Source organism: Callithrix jacchus, chromosome 12 (assembly GCF_049354715.1).
Source record: "Callithrix jacchus isolate 240 chromosome 12, calJac240_pri, whole genome shotgun sequence".
Classification (NCBI taxonomy): domain Eukaryota; kingdom Metazoa; phylum Chordata; class Mammalia; order Primates; family Cebidae; genus Callithrix; species Callithrix jacchus.
In genome coordinates this window covers 25,678,590-25,698,972 of record NC_133513.1, presented here as the reverse complement: position 1 = coordinate 25,698,972, position 20,383 = coordinate 25,678,590, and the positions used below count along the sequence as shown (strand labels likewise).

The window sequence follows — 20,383 nt, the reverse complement described above, 5'->3', positions numbered from 1 at the left end:
AACAATAGCTGATAAGCTTTAAAAAAAGTAGTCGCAAAAAAATCTCATGTTTTAAGAAATGTTATGAATTTGTGTTGGGCCGCATTCAAAGCCATGCTGGGCTTCATGAGGCCTACAGGCCTCGGGCTAAACAAGCTTGATTACAGCCTTGTTGCCTCAGACCAGCCCACCAGGTGGTCCATTAACCAAGATAAGCATCAGCCACCAGATGCTGACCCGCATCCCCTGCCTCTCACATGCTTTGCCCTGCCCAGCCTACGTGCCCCTCTCCTGATGTCCATTTCCAGGCTTTGCTAATAAAATGTCTCTCCCGCCTTTTCCAGGGAGCCAGCCACAGAGCCCTCGTGCCCCTGCTGTCTCCCTTGTGTGCTCAAGCACAAGCCCCCAAATAAAAGCTCTGTCTGGGAAATCTGCTTGGCACCATAACAGATTCTCTAGTGAGCCAGGCAGGAGCACAAGGAGCATTTTCTTTCCCCGCAGGGGAGGGTTGTGAGCCAGCAGCCAGAGGGAGGCGACCCCTTTGTGGGGGATGAACAGCCAGCCCCTCTGATTCAGCACTGCAGCAGCAACTGGTGAGTTTTCCTCTAGCCTCCATGAGACTCCTCGCTGCGGCCGCCCCAGACAACACTTTCCCTTCCCTAGTGTCCCCTACTTGTTGTCATTTTCCTTCTTCTTCCTTTCTGCTTTTCTTCTTTCACTTTTAACTTCATTGGCTCGACCTGAATAGACAACCGTGCAGGACGGACGGACACGGCTGGTGAGAATTACTGGGCGCCCTGGCTTTGGCCTCTGTCATCTTCAAGTCTGTCAGTGCTTTCCCTCCCTTTGTCACACCCAGTGGGAAGGGAAACCTGTGAACTTTTCTGTGTCTGTTCAGTCTTCCAGCCTACGGACTCTGGGTGCTGCCTTTGTGTGGGGAGAATTGACAGCACGTGGGGCTCATGCCCTGATCTGTTTTTTCTTTCTGTGTGTTTAATTCAACATCTTATTGACTGTCATTTGGTTACTATCTAGTGCAGGACACTGGTCAGCAGAACCTGGACCTGGTGTAAGGTTCAAGTAAAAAAGAAATCATCCAAGCTGGCACTCGGTTTTGGGGAGAAGTTCCCTTCGCTGGCCACGCCGGCCCTTTTGTGTGACCTGTGTTGCACTGTGTGGGGCTAGGAACACTTCAACTCTCTTTTCCTCACCTGATGCCTGTGCTTGCACCCTGCCCCAGCCCTTTAATAAGATAATCGGACACAGGAGGTACAGTCATGGGCAATGCCCCAGGCATCTTCCGAGACTCACGTCTGGGAGGTATCATTTCTAAATGGAAGGAATTCAAATCAGACGGTTTAAAGAAAAAGAAACGCCAGCCTGGGAAACACAGGAAGACCCCACCTCTACAAAAAACAGGAAAAATGAGCCGGAAGTGGGGGTGCCTGCCTGTGGTCCCAGCCGCTCGGAAGGCTAAGGTGAGAGGACAGCTTAAGCCTAAAAGGTTGAGGCTGCAGTGAGTTGTGGTTGCACCAGAGCACTCCAGCCTGGGTGACAGAGTGAGACCATCTCAAAAAAAACATTTTTTAATTAAAAAAAAAGAAACTAATTTTCCTCTGTAATACAATCTGCCCTAGTACACAAGAGCAAGAAAAATAGCCATGGGTGGAAGTGGATCTACTGGTTTCAACACTATCTTACAGCCGGACCTATTCTGTGAATGGACAGAGAAATGGGGAGAGATACTGAGGTACAAGCTTGTATGAAATGATACTAGGACCCAAAGCTGCGGGTTCTTGTCAGGTGTGTGTGGCTCCTATTTCCAGGTTCCTCCTGAAGAAGTGGACCTCCAGGCTCAGACCCCTGGCACTCTTTCCCTACCCTAAGCAGGCCTCGTGGGGAGGGAAGCCCCTGTGCTGTCCCAACAGCGCTCCGATCAGACTCCAAACTGGCACCCTCTTTTGCTTCCCCACTTACCCAGAGCTGTTTTCCCCTCAGAAAACGAATGGAAATGAGGGAGTGACAAAGGTGCATGTTCCTTTTTCGGTGGTGGATCTAGGACTATGCAAAGAAAACTTTGGTAGATTTTCAGAGGATCCTGATAAGTTCAGAGATGAATTTGTTAAATTTTGCCTTTTCATTGACATGGCAGGATGTTATGGTCACTTTGCACTATTGATGAAAAGGAATGCATATCTGAAAAGGCTAAGGAATATGCCAATAGTCAGGTGGTCACTGAACCCCAACATGCATTTCCAGGCATAGTCTCCATGCAAGTGAGACTATGAAGAAAATCTAAATAAAGCTAGAAGGAACCACTCTGTTACCTGCCTGACTGAAGGAAGAAAAAATTGTATAGTAAAACCATACACTATGACAGGGTCAAGAAAATTACCCAGAGAAAGGATGAGATTCCAGCAGTCTTCCTCAATCGAGTCCCTAAGGCCCTTGGGAAATGCACCCATGAAAACCCAGAGGCAGCAGAGGGGAGGCATCATGTGCCGTGTATTTGATCCTTCACTCAGCTCTGGACATTAGAAGGAAATTAAGGAAAATTTGGAGGCCAGACCCCAGACCTTGCTGTTGACCTTGGCAGAGGAGGCTTTTAAGGTTTTCAGTAACACGAACTAGACAGAGAAGGCAGATGAGAAGAGGAGATTGGCCAAGACAGCACAGCTTCTGGCTGCCCTAATTCATCCACCACCTCAGGGTGATCCTAGGAGGCCCACAAGACCAACCCATCAAAGACAGCTAACTTTGGATGGAGCCAATGTGCATCTTGCAGGACGGAAGGTCACTGGAAGAGGGGCTGCCCTGACCACGCTAAAACAGGAAAGCCTGCAGGCAACCCTGGCCAGCCTCCCCTCCTCACCAAGCTTTCAGATGAGATTGATACACACCAACTGACAGCACCCTGCCTCTGACTGCAGCATACTCCAGTCGTTATCACACCACGGAGCTTTGGATCACCCCTGACGTGGCAGGTAGGAAAACTGAGTTCCCTGTGGACACCAGAGCTGCCTGCTCTGTCCTGACCCTGCCTATTCACCCCTCTCCAATTGCAACTGCAGGATAACTGGAATAGACACGTGTCCTAAGGTAAGAAAACTAACTTTCCCTCTTGCTCGTGAGGCCGTATCTAAGATTATTTCTCACTCATTTCAGTATGCCCTGGAATGTCGTACTCCACTGCTGAGTAGAGACTTATTAGGCAAAATGGGAGCCACCATCTCCCTGGAAGAGGACGGAGTGCAAGTAGAGGCAGAGCCAGAACAGGGAATCCACCTGCTAGCACTTTTAGATAGACAGGAACTGGAGACAGCAAACATTCCCAAAGAAAGCAAGGATCAAGTCACCCCCTCCCTATGGGACACTTTAGTCCTAGGACAGGCTAATCAAGTTCCCCCAGTAAAGACAGAACTGAAGCCTGGGATGGACTACCCATGGAGGAAACCATACCTCCTAAAACCTGTGGCACTGAATGGGATTCAGCCATTACTCCATGAATTCCTATAGCAAGGGCTAATTACCCTGCCAGTCCCCAGGTAACACTCCAATCCTCCCTGTTAAAAAGCCTAATGGAGAATATGGTTTTGTGCAGGACTTGAAGGTGGGTAACAAAGCAGTCATTCCCTTCCAGCCAGCAATGGTCCCAAACTTGCTCAGGTATGTGGAGATGCTCAGTTTTCACTCTACTAGACTTCAAGGATGCTCTCTTTTGTGTAGCCCTCTCCATCCTGAATCCCTGTATCTTTTTGCTTTGAATGGAGAATCCCTGATACTCAGGGAAGCCACATATAACACATGAACTGTGCTTCCCCAGGGCTTCCGGGAAGGTCCCCACCTTTTTGGGAATGCAGGGAGCTAAGCCTACAGAACAAGACTTTATTAAAATATGTGGATGGCTTGTTGTCAGCCAGACATGGCAGGATTCAGATTTTCATATCATTAAAACCTTGAGTTTCCTGGCTGAGCAGTGATACAAGGTCACCCCATCCAAGGCCCAGATTTCGTTACAGGAGGTTTGATATGTGGGGTTCATTTTGACCCCAGGAGCCTGAACACTAGCTGTGGGCTGGAAAAAGCAATCACTTCATTGCTAGTCCTACAAACAAAAAGGCAGCTCCAGGGTTTCTAGGGAATGGTGGGCTTCTATCATATTTGGATTCCAAATTATGGCCTGACAGCTAAACCCCTATGTGAGACCCTAAAAGAGGAAGAAAGAAAGCCTTTGTACTGGGAGAAGAAATGCCAACAATCTTTTGAAGCACTAAAAACTGAGCTGCGTCAAGCCCTCACCCTTGGACTCCCCAACTGAGAAAAACCATTTACCCTGTATGTTTGTGAGAGACTGGGAATAGCTTTGAGAGTCTTTAACTTTAGGACCTGTTCAGAAGCCAATGGCTCATTTTTCAAAACAGGTAAATCCAGTTACACAGAAGTGGCCTGGCTGCTGGAGGGCAGTGGCAGCGACTGCCCTGCTGTTTAGTGAAGCATCCAAGCTGACACAGGGACAATATACAGAAGCTATGACTCCCACTAGGTTCAGACTGGGTTAGAAGCCAAGGGACACCACTGGCTCACTTCAGGGAGGCTGAAACTATCAAGCTCTCTTATTAGACACCCTGGGTATTACTTTCAGGGTATGTCAGACTTTAAACATGACAATCTCACTCCTAACCACAGATGATGAGGGCTCACAGAATCAAGGCACAGGGCCCAAAGAACACACTCCAGCAGGCCTGGCTTGTGAGATAAACCTCTTGAGAATGCAAAGGCAGAATGGTATCCTGATGGCAGTAGCTTTGTGGAGGGAAACCCAAAAGGCAGGACATGCAGTAGTAAGCCCAAAGGAGAATACAGAAGCTAAAGCTCTTCCTCCCCAAAACAGCACAAAAAGTAGCACTAGTGGCCTTAACAGAGCCCCACAGCTGGGAGAAGGGGAGGGAGCAAATATATACACCAACTCAAAGTATAGGTTTCTCCTGCTGCGTGCCCATGCAGCCATATGGAAGGAAAAGGGAAAGTTAACAGCTAAAAATTCCCCAGGCAAACATAAGGATCCAATCCCACTTCTCCTGGAAGCAGCACAACTTCCCTGGCAGGTGGCAGTCATTCACTGCAGAGGTCACCGGGGGACTGGTCCTCATTAGAAAAGGAAATAGGGCTGATAGGGCTGCAAAACAGGCAGCCTGGTTACAGGAGCCCAGCAATGTCTTGGCCTTAATGATAGACCCTATTAACCTTCCTAATCACCTACAATACTCACAGCAAGAGCAAGAGGAAGCTAAGAGGCAGGGATACCAGGAAATCAGTGCTGGATGGTTCACAGATGGTAACGAGATTTTTATTCTGCGAACTGACCAGTGGAAACTTAAGCATCTCCATGATGCCACATTAAGGGAGAGATGTTTTGTGGAATATTGTCCATAAAATATTCATCAGAAAGGAACTGAGAAAAACTTTAAAACAAGTAATCTCTGCCTGTGAATTGTGTGCCCGGAATAATAGAATTCCCAAACCCGTCCAATTCCCCCTTCTTGACTTAAACTTGTTCAACACAGGCGAGCTTAACTGGGAGAAGACTGGCAGGCTGTATTAACCCAAAGGCCTACAAATCTAGGGTACAACTATCTCCTGGTGTTTGTGGATGCTTTTACAAGATGGGTCAAGGCTTTCCCTACACACAGAAAAAGCAGAAGTCTGTAAATCTTCACTAAAGGAAATAATTCCTCAATCTGGACTCCCCAAATCCGCTCAGGGTGGTCACAGGCTCTCCTTTATGACTCACAGGACTCAAGGCCTCTCTGCAGCCCTAGGAAGATTATGAACTGGCAGCATCCTGGCACCCCTGATCCTCAGGGAGAGTTACAAAGATGAACCATACACTTGAGACAACCCTAGCAAAGCTGTCAGGAGACGCCCGAGCCCAAGCTCTGGGTTAAGACGCTCCCTGTTGCTTCTTAAGAGTCCACAGGGCCCCTTCATGCAGCCTAAGACTTAGTTCTTCTGAGATGATCTCCCAGAGGCCTTTCCCTCACTACTGACCTCCTATTACCTGAAGAATTCAATCAAAAATTACAGTATCAATTTAGGACAGATTCAAAAGGCAATTTCAGAGTATGGAAACAAAATCCTGCCAGTCCCCACTAAGGATGGGAAAACCCCTTTGCAAGTTAATCCAGGAGACCAAGTCTTCCTAAAGACTTGAAGGGCGGGCTCCCCGGAGGACCAGCCTTGCCTAAATGGAAGGGTGCTTACTGGGTGATCCTAGCCACTCCAACCACAGCCAAGTCACAAGGAATCCCTACCTGGGTACACCTCTCCCGATCAGAAATCCTTTCTCCTAAATGTTTCCAGACTCACCCAGAAGGCCCATCTTACTCCTGAGAACCTGTGGAAGACCTTAAATTCAAAAGAGCCAACTCATCATCAGACAAGTAATGTGTTTAGAGATCTTGAGTCCAGTAATTTTCCTTATACTACTAATTGCTTTACTATTATTCTATCGCTTTGCTCAGCCTCCTCCCTCGGGTAAAGACTTCGTTTTTCCCTGCTGGGTATGAAGATGCTACTCTTTACTTTGTTCCTACTCCTCCCCATCGGGGCACAGGGTAGGCTTGGGCCCACTCGGATGAGAAACAAACTCTCTCTTGTCAACGTTTCCAGCATTACAGCTTCAGGTAATAATTTGTCCAGCTGCTGGGTATGCTACCAACATCCCCAGGCTCAGAGGGACTGCCTCTTGCATTCCCTAAAAGCTCAACTACCAACTTCACAAAGGAGGTATAGAAACCTAAAATAACCCTCTGCACCTTTTATGGTACACCTAAGTGTCTCCCTTTCCTTTGAATGTATAAACCTCTTTGAACTGCTAAACACTTCAGTCATCGAAAAGAGAGGAAAAAAAAGAAGTTGAACCGCCTACTTTGAAATCCTGCCAGGTTTTCTCTTAGCAGTAAAGAAAAACCCTGATCAAACTTGGGCTCAGGAAGGCTATCTTTTCCCCCATGCCAAAACAGTCAGACCTCTCTCCAAACCTTAGTCACTCACCTGAACTCCTCTCGCCTTGTGTGACTTTGTGCACCCATGGGGTATTTTGTTCCTTTGTGGACACCCAGACTACCATCTGACCAACAGCTACCCCTCAGCCAATTTCACCTGTTACTTGCACTAGCGTGCCCTTGTGTGCGTAATGTACAATGCAATGAGGAATGCATGTTAGGTACTTTAAGTCCTAGTGGAGTAACAGTTCATAATATCACATGTGAAATCTAAAAGGGCAATAGGGCTAATTTTGGCAGCAGTTGGAATAGCCCCTTGGGGTGGCTCTGCCCCTTAGCAGACCCTTGGGATGGCTTTCCATTCTGTGAGGGAGCTTTCAGAAACTTAATACAAACCCCTGAGACACTGGCAACTAGTTTAGGCAGAGGCATAAAAGGACGTCAAGCCTCTCTGTACTCCCTAGCCAAAAATGCTGCCTTAGACAACAGATTTGCCCAGGACTGTCTTCTCGCTGAACAAGGGATGGGGTGGGGGGTATGCGCAGTAATAATAATGCACATCTGTTGTTCTTATGTTAACAGTTCAGGATTGGTTAAACTGCAAATTCAAAAGATTTACCAAGGCCGGGCACAATAGCTCATGCCTGTAATCCCAGCACTTTGGGAGGCCAAGGTGGGTGGATTGTTTGAGCCTAGGAATTTATGACCAACCTGGGCAACATGGCAAAACCCTATCTCTACAAAAAATACCAAAAAAAGAAAAAAAATTAGGTGGTCTTGGTGGCACGTGCCTTTACTCCCAGCTATTCGAGAGGGTGAGGTGGGAGGATCGCTTGAGCCCAGAAGGTGAGGCTGCAGTGGGCCATGATGGCACCACTGCTCTCCAACCTGGGCGACAGAGTGACACACTGTCTCCAAAAGAAAATAAAAATAAAGGTTTACCAACAGGCTACCTGGCCACATAATTTTAATAACTCGACTGTTCAAGCCATCTGGGGCTCCATCAGAAGATACCTACAAAGTATGAGATGGTTTTACCTTTCTTCGAACCCCAAGTGGTCATATTTGATTGCTATTACTTTCAGGGTATTGTGTTTTTAACCTTTTGGTCAAGTTTGTGTCTTTCAGGTTTCAACAGCTCCAAGTCAAGCTAATGATGGCCCAAGGATTCCAACCCATACCATCCCAGGAGCAACCCAGTCCCTACAGGTCATTAGAACAGTCAGTGAGAGATTTCCCCACCCGCTGAAGTTAGGCAGGGACGACACCCCTGTTCAGCAGGAAGTAGCTTCAGAAGATGAGACCTTCACCCCCTTCTCCTTAATACAGAGGGTGAAATCTCTCAGGGGAAATAAGACAGAACAGAAATAGAATGGGGTCGCTTCTTCATATTTAACCAAGCCTTCTACTTAAAGAATTCCAGGAACTGGCCTTAGGAAATGTAAATATGAAACCAAGGTTATGGAGTGTCCCAGCTCAGGAAGGAACACTGAACAATTGATTGAGTCTTGTTGCCGCCAGCCAGACCACCAAATGGCCCATCAATCAAGATAATCGTCGCAACCAGATGTTCGGACCTGCATCCCCTACCCCTCACGTGTTCTGCCCAGCTCAGCCTGCCTACCGTACCCCTGATGTCAATTTCCATGCTTCACTAATAAAAACATCCCTGCCAGCCTCTTCAGGGAGGCAACCAGACAGTCTTTGCGCCTCTGCTGTCTCCTAGTGCTTGAGTATAAGCCCCCAAAATAAAAACCCCATCTAAGAAATCTGGTTGGCCTCATGTTAATTTTAATTACATGGGGAGCCAAAGAGCCTGTGATCTGTAAAAGGGGAAAGTATATTGCATTTTGCAGACTGTACAACATGCTGAAATGAGAGTCCAAGGGCAAAAAAAAAAGTTGGTGGGGCGCAGTGAAAGAAGCAGCACCCTACAGTGAAGTCTCTGGCATTCAGCTCTGCCACCTCCTGAGAGCTGGGTCTGAATTCTACCTGGTTCTTGTTCTTCTGGCCACACCACACTTACTTGATGCTGTGCAGCTTTCTCGTGACGATCATTGGAAAGTCAACCTCAAAATATTTACTTGGGAGAAGATCTTCGTCCTGAGGAAAAACACACGATACTGTTTATTTCTTCACTCTTACATGTGCTGATCATCTTCCACATACCAAGCACTAGGCACCTAACAGCAATAGGGTGTTTAAGGATTTTCAATTGGGGGCTGATATGGGCAGATGTGTTTTTCAAATTATTCATGAACACGTTGGAGGGAAGAAAACACAGAGGAAGGTTAAAAGGTAGGAGGCCAGAGGAGACAGCCAGGTAAGAAGGTAAGGTCCAGAGAGGAGCCTGAGGTAGGAGGCAGCAGCTGGGATGGTGGAGAGGAGTTGAGACGCCCTTTGGAAGTAGAATATACTCAGTATTTTCAAATCAGAGTTTGAGGCCAGGTACAGTGGCTCACACCTGTAAGTTCAATAGGATTGCTTGAGGCCAGGAGTTTGAAACCAGCCTGAACAATATAGCAAGACCCTGTATATATGAAAAAATTAAAAAGTGTAAAAGATTTAACAACAACAAAAAGCAGCTTGAGATCTATTAGGAGGGTCAAGAAATCAATGTAGTCGGTTTTGACCAGCATTATTTTTTGGATGAGGTAACTTAAAACGGCTAGTATCAAAAGCATCACATATACTAAGGGTATTATTTTCTGATATGTTTTTCTTTTCTTTTTTTTTTTTTTTCTCATTAAACTTTTTTAATGGGTCTCAAAATTCTGTGACAAATTTTTGGTCAAGTTGTTTCCATTAAAAAGTACTGATTTTAAAAACTAATAACTTAAAACTGTCACACGCAAAAAAGAAAACCAAAGTGGTCCACAAAACATTCTCCTTTCCTCCTGAAGGTTTTACGATGCATTGTTATCATTAACCAGTCTTTTACTACTAAACTTAAATGGCCAATTGAAACAAACAGTTCTGAGACCGTTCTTCCTCCACCACTGATTAAGACTGAGGTGGCAGGTATTAGGGATAATATTCATTTAGCCTTCTGAGCTTTCTGGGCAGACTTGGTGACCTTGCCAGCTCCAGCAGCCTTCTTGTCCACTGCTTTGATGACACCCACGGCAACTGTCTGTCTCATATCACGAACAGCAAAGCGACCGAGAGGTGGGTAGTCTGAAAAGCTCTCAACACACATGGGCTTGCCAGGAACCATATCAACGATGGCAGCATCACCAGACTTCAAGAACTTAGGGCCATCTTCCAGCTTTTTGCCAGAACGGCGATCAATCTTTTCCTTCAGCTCAGCAAACTTGCATGCAATATGAGCCGTGTGGCAATCCAGTACAGGGGCATAGCCAGCACTGATTTGGCCTGGATGGTTCAGGATAATCACCTGAGCAGTGAAGCCAGCTGCTTCCATTGGTGGGTCGTTCTTGCTGTCACCAGCAACGTTGCCATGACGAACATCCTTGACAGACACATTCTTGACATTGAAGCCCACATTGTCCCCAGGAAGAGCTTCACTCAAAGCTTCATGGTGCATTTCAACAGATTTCACTTCTGTTGTAACGTTGACTGGAGCAAAGGTGACCACCATACCAGGTTTGAGAACACCAGTCTCCACTCGACCAACAGGAACAGTACCAATACCACCAATTTTATAGACATCCTGGAGAGGCAGACGCAAGGGCTTATCAGTTGGACGCGTTGGTGGTAGGATGCAGTCAAGAGCCTCAAGCAGTGTAGTCCCGCTGGCATTGCCATCCTTACGGGTCACTTTCCAACCCTTGAACCAAGGCATGTTAGCACTTGGCTCCAGCATGTTGTCACCATTCCAGCCAGAAATTGGCACAAATGCTACTGTGTCAGGGTTGTAGCCAATTTTCTTAATGTAAGTGCTGACTTCCTTAACGATTTCCTCATATCTCTTCTGGCTGTAGGGTGGCTCAGTGGAATCCATTTTGTTAACACCAACAATTAGTTGTTTCACACCTAGTGTGTAAGCCAGGAGGGCATGCTCTCGGGTTTGCCTGTTCTTGGAGATACCAGCTTCGAATTCACCAACACCAGCAGCGACAATCAGGACAGCACAGTCAGCCTGAGATGTCCCTGTAATCATGTTTTTGATGAAGTCTCTATGTCCTGGGGCATCAATGATAGTCACGTAGTACTTGCTGGTCTCGAATTTCCACAAGGAGATATCAATGGTGATACCTCGTTCACGCTCGGCTTTCAGTTTATCCAAGACCCAGGCATCCTTGAAGGAGCCCTTTCCCATCTCAGCAGCCTCCTTTTTCAATGGTTCTTTTGTCAATGCCACCACATTTGTAGATTAGATGGCCAGTAGTGGTGGACTTGCCCGAATCTACGTGTCCAATGACGACAATGTTGATATGAGTCTTTTCCTTTCCCATTTTGGCTTTTAGGGGTAGTTTTCACGACACCTACGTTCTGGTGGCAAACCTGTTGCGAAAAAGCTGTTTTTCTTTTTTTTTTTTGAGATGGAGTCTCGTTCTGTCGTCCAGGCTGGAGTGCAGTGGTACAATCTCGGCTCACTGCAACCTCCGCCTCCCCCAGGTTCAAGCAATTCTCTTACCTCAGCCTCCCAAGCAGCTGGGACTACAGGTGCATGCTACCATGCCCAGCTAATTTCTTGTATTTTTTTTAGTAGAGACAGGGTTTCACATGTTGCCCAGGCTGGTTGCAAACTCCTGAACTCAGGCAAACTACCCGCCTCGGCGTCCCAGAGTGCTGGAATTACAGGCGTGATCCACCGCACCTGGTCTTTTTTTTTTTTTTTGAGATGGAGTCTTGCTCTGTCACCAAGGCTGGAGTGCAATGGCATAATCTTGGCTGACTGCAACCTCCACCTCCCAGGTTCAAGCAATTCTCCTGCCTCAGCCTCCAGAGTGGCTGGGATTACAGGCACCCAACCTCTGATATAATTTTCTCTGTGACAGTGAAGTATGGTAAATAAAAGAACTGGCACCCTTGCAGCTGGAGGGGCAGGGCTCAAACCCCAGCTCTGTCACTTATATGCTGTAAGGTCTTGGGAAAGTCAGTAAACTCACTGGGTCAGGATTTTTGTTTGAAAAGTAAAGAACCCGGGCGCGGTGGCTCACACCTGTAATCCCAGCACTCTGGGAGGCCGAGGCAGGCAGATCACGAGGTCAAGAGATCAAGACCATCCTGGTCAATATGTTTGTGAAACCCCATCTCTACTAAAAATACAAAAATTAGCTGGGTGTGGTGGCATGCACCTGTAGTCCCAGCTACTCGTGAGGCTGAGACAGGAGAATCTTTTGAACCCAGGAGGCAGAGGCTACAGTGAATCAAGATAGTGGAGCTCATAGAAGACAGCCTGACCTAAGTAAAATTATCACATGGGGATCCAAAGAGCCTGTAAGCTCTAACAATAAGGGAGGGTATATTGTGTTCTGAATACTGCACAACGTGCTGGAAAGAAGGTTCCAGGACAAGAAGGAAAGTGGGGCAGAAATCAAAAGAAAGCAGCACCCTAAAATGAGGTCTCTAGCATTCAAATCAACACTGTGTGTGCTTCTATTATTGCAGACACAAGTACAGAGATGTGGGCCCTTGCTCAAGATGTAACGTTTATTTTTTCTTGTGGCCTGTAGTCAAACAAATATGAAAGACACAGACACACACACACACACACACACACACACACGTGCATGCACAGCCCTGGCTCACCTGGCTTGCTTGGTAGCTACACCCTCCCTATCCAGTCATGTACAGATCATCCTATCATCCTAGTATTCTCTCCGCGTCCTCCCCGCCAACCAGCCACCCAGTCCATCACTTACATGCCCTGCTATGCCTCTGGAATCCCTCCACTCCTCCTGAGCTCTACCACCTCCAGCCCAGACTGTCCCAGCGCCCCCTCTTGTGTCTTGAAGCTGCCCACTGCTGTGCACTGCACTATCCACTGCAGGTGGCCTTCAGCAGCTCTGCACACCCTAGGACTCAGCAAGAAACAAGGCACTCTATAGCCCAGCCCACCTGCCCAGCCTCTCCCCCTCTCCCCATCACCACTTATCCCAGAAATACAGAACTATGATTTAAAACAAAGAAGACTGCTGACATCCAGAACCTGGTGATGGCTTCGCTGGTGGAGGACAGCAGGGAGGAAAAGGAAAGGTAAGGTGACACCTTGTTTCTGACTGGAGTCACTGGGCAGGTAAGAGAACCACTCATGGAGACAGTAATGGGAGATGAAGCACAGGTATGGAGGGATGGATGAATCCTGGGGTGTGAGAGGGTAGCAGACCCCCTGTGGACAGCATGATGGGGGCAGAAATCACCAGCAACCATATCCTAGTAGGAAAGTGACTCTTAAGAGCAAACATCAGGGCTGAGAAATACAGCTCCCTCCCACATAAAGACTCGTCCTCTGCTAGAATCCCAGGGAATCCAGCCCAGGCTTTATCTTTTTAAAACAAAAAAGGAGGGCTGAGTACAGTGGCTCACACCTGTAATCCCAGCACCTTGGGAGGCCGAGGCAGGACTGCTTGAGCCCCTGAGTTCGAAACCAGCCTAGGCAACATAGCAAGACCCTGTCTCTACAAAAAATACAAATTATCCATGCATGGTGGCATACACCTGCAGCTACTCGGGAGGCTGGGGTAGGAAGACGGCTTGAGCCTGGGAGGAGGAGGTTGCAGTGAGCCAAAACTGTATCACTGCACTCAACAGATCCAGATCCTGTCTGTCTGTCTCTCTCTCTCTCTCTCTCTCTCTCTCTCTCTCACACACACACACACACACACACACACACACACACACACACGGCTCGGGACATCCCAGGAGACCTGGGCTTACCAATCTGAGCTGACCACACTTAGAGGTACAGCACATGCCTGTCAAGTAGGGTTATGCAGAAGCTATTTCACAATACTTGAAGGATATGGGTAGAGGGGACATGGAAATAACTTTCACTAAGAATTTCAATTTCTACAACACCTTTTAAGGACTTCTACTCACAGCATATGGGAAGTTAAGGATTACCTAAAATTCCAAAAGACAATGAGAACAATTAAAGGTATATGAATGAAAGATAGCGTAGTATCCTCCAGCTCTTACCGAACTTCTTCCTTTTTAAAGAGCTTTCCCAGGCATTAGCCAGCTGGATCCTCGTAAGAATTCTGAATAAGAGATCATTGTGGAGAAAGCTTACAAAAAGCACACCTGGAGCTCTTAAGAAAGATCTCCTGCTGGGCATGGTGGCTCACACCTGTAATCCCAGCACTTTAGGAGGCTGAGGCAGTTGGATCACTTGAGGTCAGGAGTTCCAGACCAGCCTGGCCAACATGGTGAAACCCTGTCACTACAAAAAATACGAAAATTAGCCAGGCGTGGTGACATGCACTTATAATCCCAGCTAATTGGGAGGCTGAGGCACAAGAATCACTTGAACCTGGGAGGTGAAGGTTGCAGTGAGCCGAGATCACACCACTGCACTCCAGCCTGGGTAACAGAGTGAGACTCTGTCTCAAAAAAGAAAGAAAGAAATCTAATTTCTTGAGAAGGGGGCAAAATGGCTGTGACAAGTGATGCTTCTGTGATATAGCTAGCCTAGAGTTAGAACCTGTACAATGCCATTTTATAAATTGACAAAACTGTTTCCATTCTCCTCACAATGACTGCTAACCTTGGCTTCTGTAAACTGCTAGATTATTTGCAGGATGCAAATTGAGGTAAAGCTGCATACCTTCTCTTATCTGTAAACTGCCAGAATTGCTGGCCTTTGTTTACCAGAATAAGCACCCCCAGATAATTCCATCCTGGCGCCAAGTAAATAAAAATCTATGGATCCCACCCCTACCCAGACGATGTGTAAACGAATGCTAATCTTAGCATCTGTGAACCCCTTAAATGACAATCAGAATGTCAAATAGTCCCCTGGCCCTCGAAATGTCTGGAATCCCCTCACCCTCATCTCCGCCCAGAAGGTGATTTGAATCCACTGGCCCTCGGAATGTCTGAAGCCCCTCACCCCATCCTCTCCCCTCACCCCAAGGTGATTTCACGGTTATAAAAGGTCTTGTCACCCTCTTTTATGGGGGCACAGGTTGGAGAGACGTGAGTCCTCTGTGGTCGCTGGCAATAAACCCTGCAATTTGGCATACTTTTGTCTTCGTGTTGATTTTCTGTGCTTGGTCCAATACAACACTTCAACTTCTTATTCTGTGATTCTTGATGGCCCTTTTGATATTCCACCCCAAATAGCCTGCATATGACTGCCTGGTATGGACGACACCGAGACTGGGATCAGCTGCCACAGGGCAGGGGAACTGGGCGTCACTGAGACCCAAAGGGGACTGAACATGGCTGACCACCTCACAGACTGCCAAAATTGACCCTGCTTCCCTCCACAAGGAGATGGAGAGCAGCAGGTTGTACGGATCCAATCCATTGGTTCTATGGAACAATTCTGGAGACACCAAAAAATTAAGGCCCCTTAAACCCTTTAGGGTTTTACTCTCCCTTTATTCCTTTCCCTTTTTTGGGGGGGGCGGGACAGGGTCTCTCTTGGACACCCAGATTGCAGTGCAGTGGCACAATCTCGGCTCACTGCAGACTCAACCTCTGGGGCTCAGGTGATCCTCCCACCTCAGCTTCTTGAGTAGCTGGGACCACAGGTGTGCACTACCACGCCTTGCTAATTTTTGTATCTTTTTTTTTTTTTTTTTTTTTGAGATGGAGTTTCGCTCTTGTTACCCAGGCTGGAGTGCAATGGCGCAATCTCGGCTCACCGCAACCTCCGCCTCCTGGGTTCAGGCAATTCTCCTGCCTCAGCCTCCCGAGCAGCTGGGATTACAGGCACGCGCCACCATGCCCAGCTAATTTTTTTTTTTGTATTTTTAGTAGAGACGGGGTTTCACCATGTTGACCAGGATGATTTCGATCTCTTGACCTCGTGATCCACCCACCTCAGCTTCCCAAAGTGCTGGGATTACAGGTAATTTTTGTATCTTTTGTAGAGATGGGGTTTTGCCATATTTCCCAGGCTGGTCTCAAACTACTGAGCTCAAGCAATTCATCCACCTCAGCCTCCCAAAGTCCTGGGATCACAAGCATGATGAACTGTACCTGGCCCCTTTATTCCTTTTTGTGACAAGACTGACTCTTCTTTGTCCTGTTCCTGCTCACTGCCAGCAGATGGGAGTCTTCAACCGTACACTCCTGGGCTCCTGAGATATGGAACAAGCTCACACCCTTCATTCACAGCTAAACCTCTGCTGCTGCAACCTGGGAACCATCCCGGCTGGAAGGTGCATGAGACACTAAGACCCACAGACAAGATTTTCCCTAAACTTTTAGAGACAAGCACATACCTCAAAAACAGAGACTGGCAAACTGCTTCTGTAAAGAGCCAGAAGGTAAATATTTTAGCCTTTGCAGGCCAGATGGTCTCTGTTGTAACTACTCAACTCTGCTGTTATAACTGTCATATGGCTGCTGAAGCACAATATGCAAACAAATGGGAATGGCTGTCTTCCAATAAAACTTTATTTACAAAAACAGGCTGTGGGCCAGATTTGGCCCTGGGCTACAGTTTGCAACACCTGCTCTAAAACAGCAAACAAATGTAATCTATATACATATTTTAAAAGAAACTTCAAACAAAAAAAGGCCTTTAGCTCAATATAGTTATCAACCAAAATCAAAACATTTCCACAAAGAACTTTCAGACACTGTACAGTTCTCCTTCCTCACTACTGACTGACTGCCTTTTTCTTAGAAGGGGTACATAAGCCTCAGTGTACTTTGTTCAGAAATAAGAAGCTCAGATTTATTAATTATTAACCCACCTACAAGACAGGAGAAAAAAGAATTGCGTGACAAGTCGAAGAGGTCTCAAGTCCAATGGAGGGATCTCTCCAGCAGCCTCTGTTAACACTGACATAGCACATTCTCTTACACTGTACTGTGCTCCAGTTCCTCACACCACAGCATAGGACAAGTCATTACAAAAACACAACAGGTCAGCCAGGCGCAGCAGCTCACTCCTATAATCTCAGCACTCTGGGAGGCCGAGGTGGGTGGATCACTTGAGACCAGGAGTTCGAGACCAGCCTGGCCAACATGGTGACACAGTGTCTCTACTAAAAATATGAAAATTAGCCACGTGTGGTGGTGAACGCCTGTAGTCCCAGCTACTAGGGAGGCTGTGGCAAGAGAATCACTTGGACCTATTTTAAAAGAAATACGTCCCTCCCAAGGAGGGAGAGGTTGCAGTGAGCCGAGATGGCACCACAGCACTCCAGCCTGGGCAAGAGAGTGAGACTGTCTGAAAAACAACAACAAAGACAGAAAAACAAAGACACAACAGAAGTACAGAAAAGGGAAGGTCACCCTCCTGAATAAACACAGAAGCTATGTGTGCAGAGGAAAGAAGAAGAAATCTGGAGTTTAATGGGCAGATTCCAATGCTTGCGCCCTGTCCCAGAGCCTCTGACTGTAGGATTCTGGAAGACAATCTTGCAGTACCATTTCCTTCATCTGTGTAAAACACCTTCAGAGAGTTTTTATGTTAATTCATGAGGTCACATATGTAAAAACACTTCGTAATGTTAGTGATTCTATCTTGAGAAGAGAATGCAGAGGCAAACAAATACCCACATCATGTTGAGGCCACTGATTTCTCACTTAAGAGAAAGGTTGAGCGCTCTGATAACCAAAGACCTTCGTATCAGGTGAACTGATTAGGGACAAAACAGATAAGCAGGTCTTGGTCAACATCTGCAAAAAATCTGGAGAAACGCACATACCCGTTACTGTCACATGACGGACCTAATAGAAGAACCAAGCAAAATCTGTACAAACCTACAAAAGAGAAAATGCAATTAGTGAGGACTTTTTTATTTTATTTATTTTATTTTTTGGGGGGGGGACGGAGTTCTGCTCTTGTCACCCAGGCTGGAGTGCAATGGCGTGATCTCGGCTCACCGCAACCTCTGCCTCCTGGGTTCAGGCAATTCTCCTGCCTCAGCCTCCTGAGTAGCTGGGATTACAGGCACGCGCCACTATGCCCAGCTAATGTTTTGTATTTTTAGTAGAGACAGGGTTTCACCATGTTGACCAGGATGGTCTCGATCTCTTGACCTCATGATCCACCTGCCTCGGCCTCCCAAAGTGCTGGGATTACAGGCTTGAGCCACCGTGCCCGGCCGACTTTTTTTTTTTTTCAGAGATGAAGTCTTGCTCTGTCACCCAGGCTGGAGTGCAGTGGCAGGACCTCGACTCACTGCAAACTCCGCCTCCTGAGTTCAAGCAATTCTCCTACCTCAGCCTCCCAAGTAGCTGAGATTACAGGTGCCCACCATCACACCTGGCTAATTTCTGTATTATTAATAGAGATGGGGTTTTACCATGTTAGCCAGGCTGGTCTTGAACTCCTGACCTCAAGTAATATGGCTGCCTCAGCCTCCCAAAGTGCTGGGATTACAGGCATGAGCCACCATAGTGAGGACTTTGTAGGGAAACCATTTGGCTATAAAAACTAAGTCCAGGAGGCCAGGTTTAGTGGCTTACGCTTATAATCCCAGCACTTTGGGAGGCCGAGGCAGGCGGATCGTGAGGTCAGGAAATCGTCCCAGTCTTTACTAAAAACACAAAAATTAGCCAGGTGTGGTGGCATGCACCTGTAGTCCTGGCTACCTCAGGAGGCTGAGGCAGGAGAATCGCTTAAACTTGGGAGGCAGAGGCTGCAGTGAGCCAACACTCCGCCACTGCACTCCAGCCTGGGTGACAGAGCAAGACTCTATCTTGAAAAAAAAAAAAAAAAAAAAAAAACTAGGCCCAAGAGTCAAAGACCAATACTTGGGAGGCTGAAGTGGGAGGACTACTTAAGCCCAGGAGTCTGAGGCTAATATGAGCTGCAATTGTGCCATTTGCTCTCCAGCCTGAGTAACAGGGCAAGACCCTGGCTCAAAAAAAAAAAAAGAAAAGAAAAAGTTACATATGCATGCATGGGCTCTCCACTCCAGCAATTCTACTGGTGGAATTTCTCTTCCTGATATATTTCTACACATGCAGAGGAAAATATAAAAATTTTTATTATAGCCCCACTTGTAACAACAATTAGAGACAACCTAAAATATCTGTCGCTAAGGCCCTGATGAAATAAGACAGGACTGATAGTCATAGGGGCATCTAGGCAGATGGGTCAGGGGTGGGGGACAGGCTTTTGCTACGTAACTTTAAATATCTTTTTTTAATTTCGAATTTGGTGAAAATCTTCCAAAAATTAAATCTAAATGCTTGGGGAGAGAGGAGGGGAATCTGAACATACCTTTAATCTCCAGAAGGTGGTATCCATCCCTGCCCCAAGGTTGATAATTTGACAATGACATTCTGTCTTCCGTAGAAATGCCTTCATAAGCTGACTGACACCATGGACTCGAGCAAAATATCCTGAGAGGGGTCACAGAAACAAGCTATCACCCAGTGATGACAGAAATTATCCCTGCGAAGCCCACCCCAGCAGAAGAGTGAAACAGAAAGCATGCGCCCTTCTGGAGTGTCAGGTTATTTTGCAGACTCTATAGGAGAAACAGCAGCTTTGTTTTTTTTGGTTAAAGGCATCTGAACCATATTTCAAGAAGCAATTAACTACCTTTGAAAAAATTAGCTAAAGTTTAATGTATGAAAAATACGTGTTTTACATTGAAACGTCTGATCCAAAAGGCACATGAAAATGTGCCTTTCATGGCTATAGTGAGAGCTACTCTGGACTCTGGTAAACCTGAAAATTGTGAGATAATATGAAAAAGAAGATCACGGGTCAGGAAATTGAGCATATGAATGTTAACGCAAAGGAAGCTATCTCTGTTATCCTGTTCCTTTCATCTCCACCCTGAATGGGTTAGGATCTCTACATAAAAGGGGGGTTGCAAATGGCTGCCTAGTAAAATGACTTGCTACTAAAAATACAAAAATTAGCCGGGTGTGGTGGTGCATGACTGTAATCCCAGCTTCTTGGGAGAATGAAGCACAAGAATTGCTTGAACTCAGGAGGCAGAGGTTAAGATCGCACCACTGTTAAGTTTTCAGGTGGAGGGTTGGGGAAAAGGTGATGGGAAATGAAGAGAAGGCCACAAGGTCTGTCTGTGTTCTAAAGCTCTGCTGCTTGAAGTATATGCATGACTGTCAACAGTATGTGACTATCTTAAGAACAAAATCTGATAGCATTTAGAAACTTTATTACAACTTGAGAGAGAAATTTCATGTCTGTTCAATCTAATAAATGATTTGGAATTGTACATTGTATAATTTTTCTAGATCATTTTTGTTGTATTTTACAGAGTTATCATGCACGATGGATTGGACACTGGGGAGAAAAATGTCCTCACCATTTGGGAAGTACTCTC

General features: G+C 46.6%; 1 protein-coding gene and 1 pseudogene across 5 annotated transcripts in view; both read right to left on the bottom strand.

Annotated features, from left to right (window-relative positions):
• Window positions 1-20,383, bottom strand: part of LCMT1 (leucine carboxyl methyltransferase 1) — a 75,930-nt gene that overhangs the window by 36,236 nt on the left and 19,311 nt on the right. For 2 of the 4 annotated variants that reach the window (XM_002755980.7, XM_009009343.4), the window contains exons 3-4: window positions 19,306-19,427; window positions 9,010-9,086 (exon numbers count right to left, since the gene is read on the bottom strand). In XM_002755980.7, coding sequence (XP_002756026.3) covers window positions 9,010-9,086; window positions 19,306-19,427 — 199 coding nt within the window. The remainder of the gene's footprint in view (window positions 1-9,009; window positions 9,087-19,305; window positions 19,428-20,383) is intronic. The other 2 variants (XM_035267225.3, XM_035267226.3) reach the window with 1 other exon arrangement.
• Window positions 9,730-11,431, bottom strand: LOC100397553 (elongation factor 1-alpha 1 pseudogene; annotated as a pseudogene). Its single transcript, XR_089512.7, has one exon. The product of XR_089512.7 is annotated as an elongation factor 1-alpha 1 pseudogene (transcript).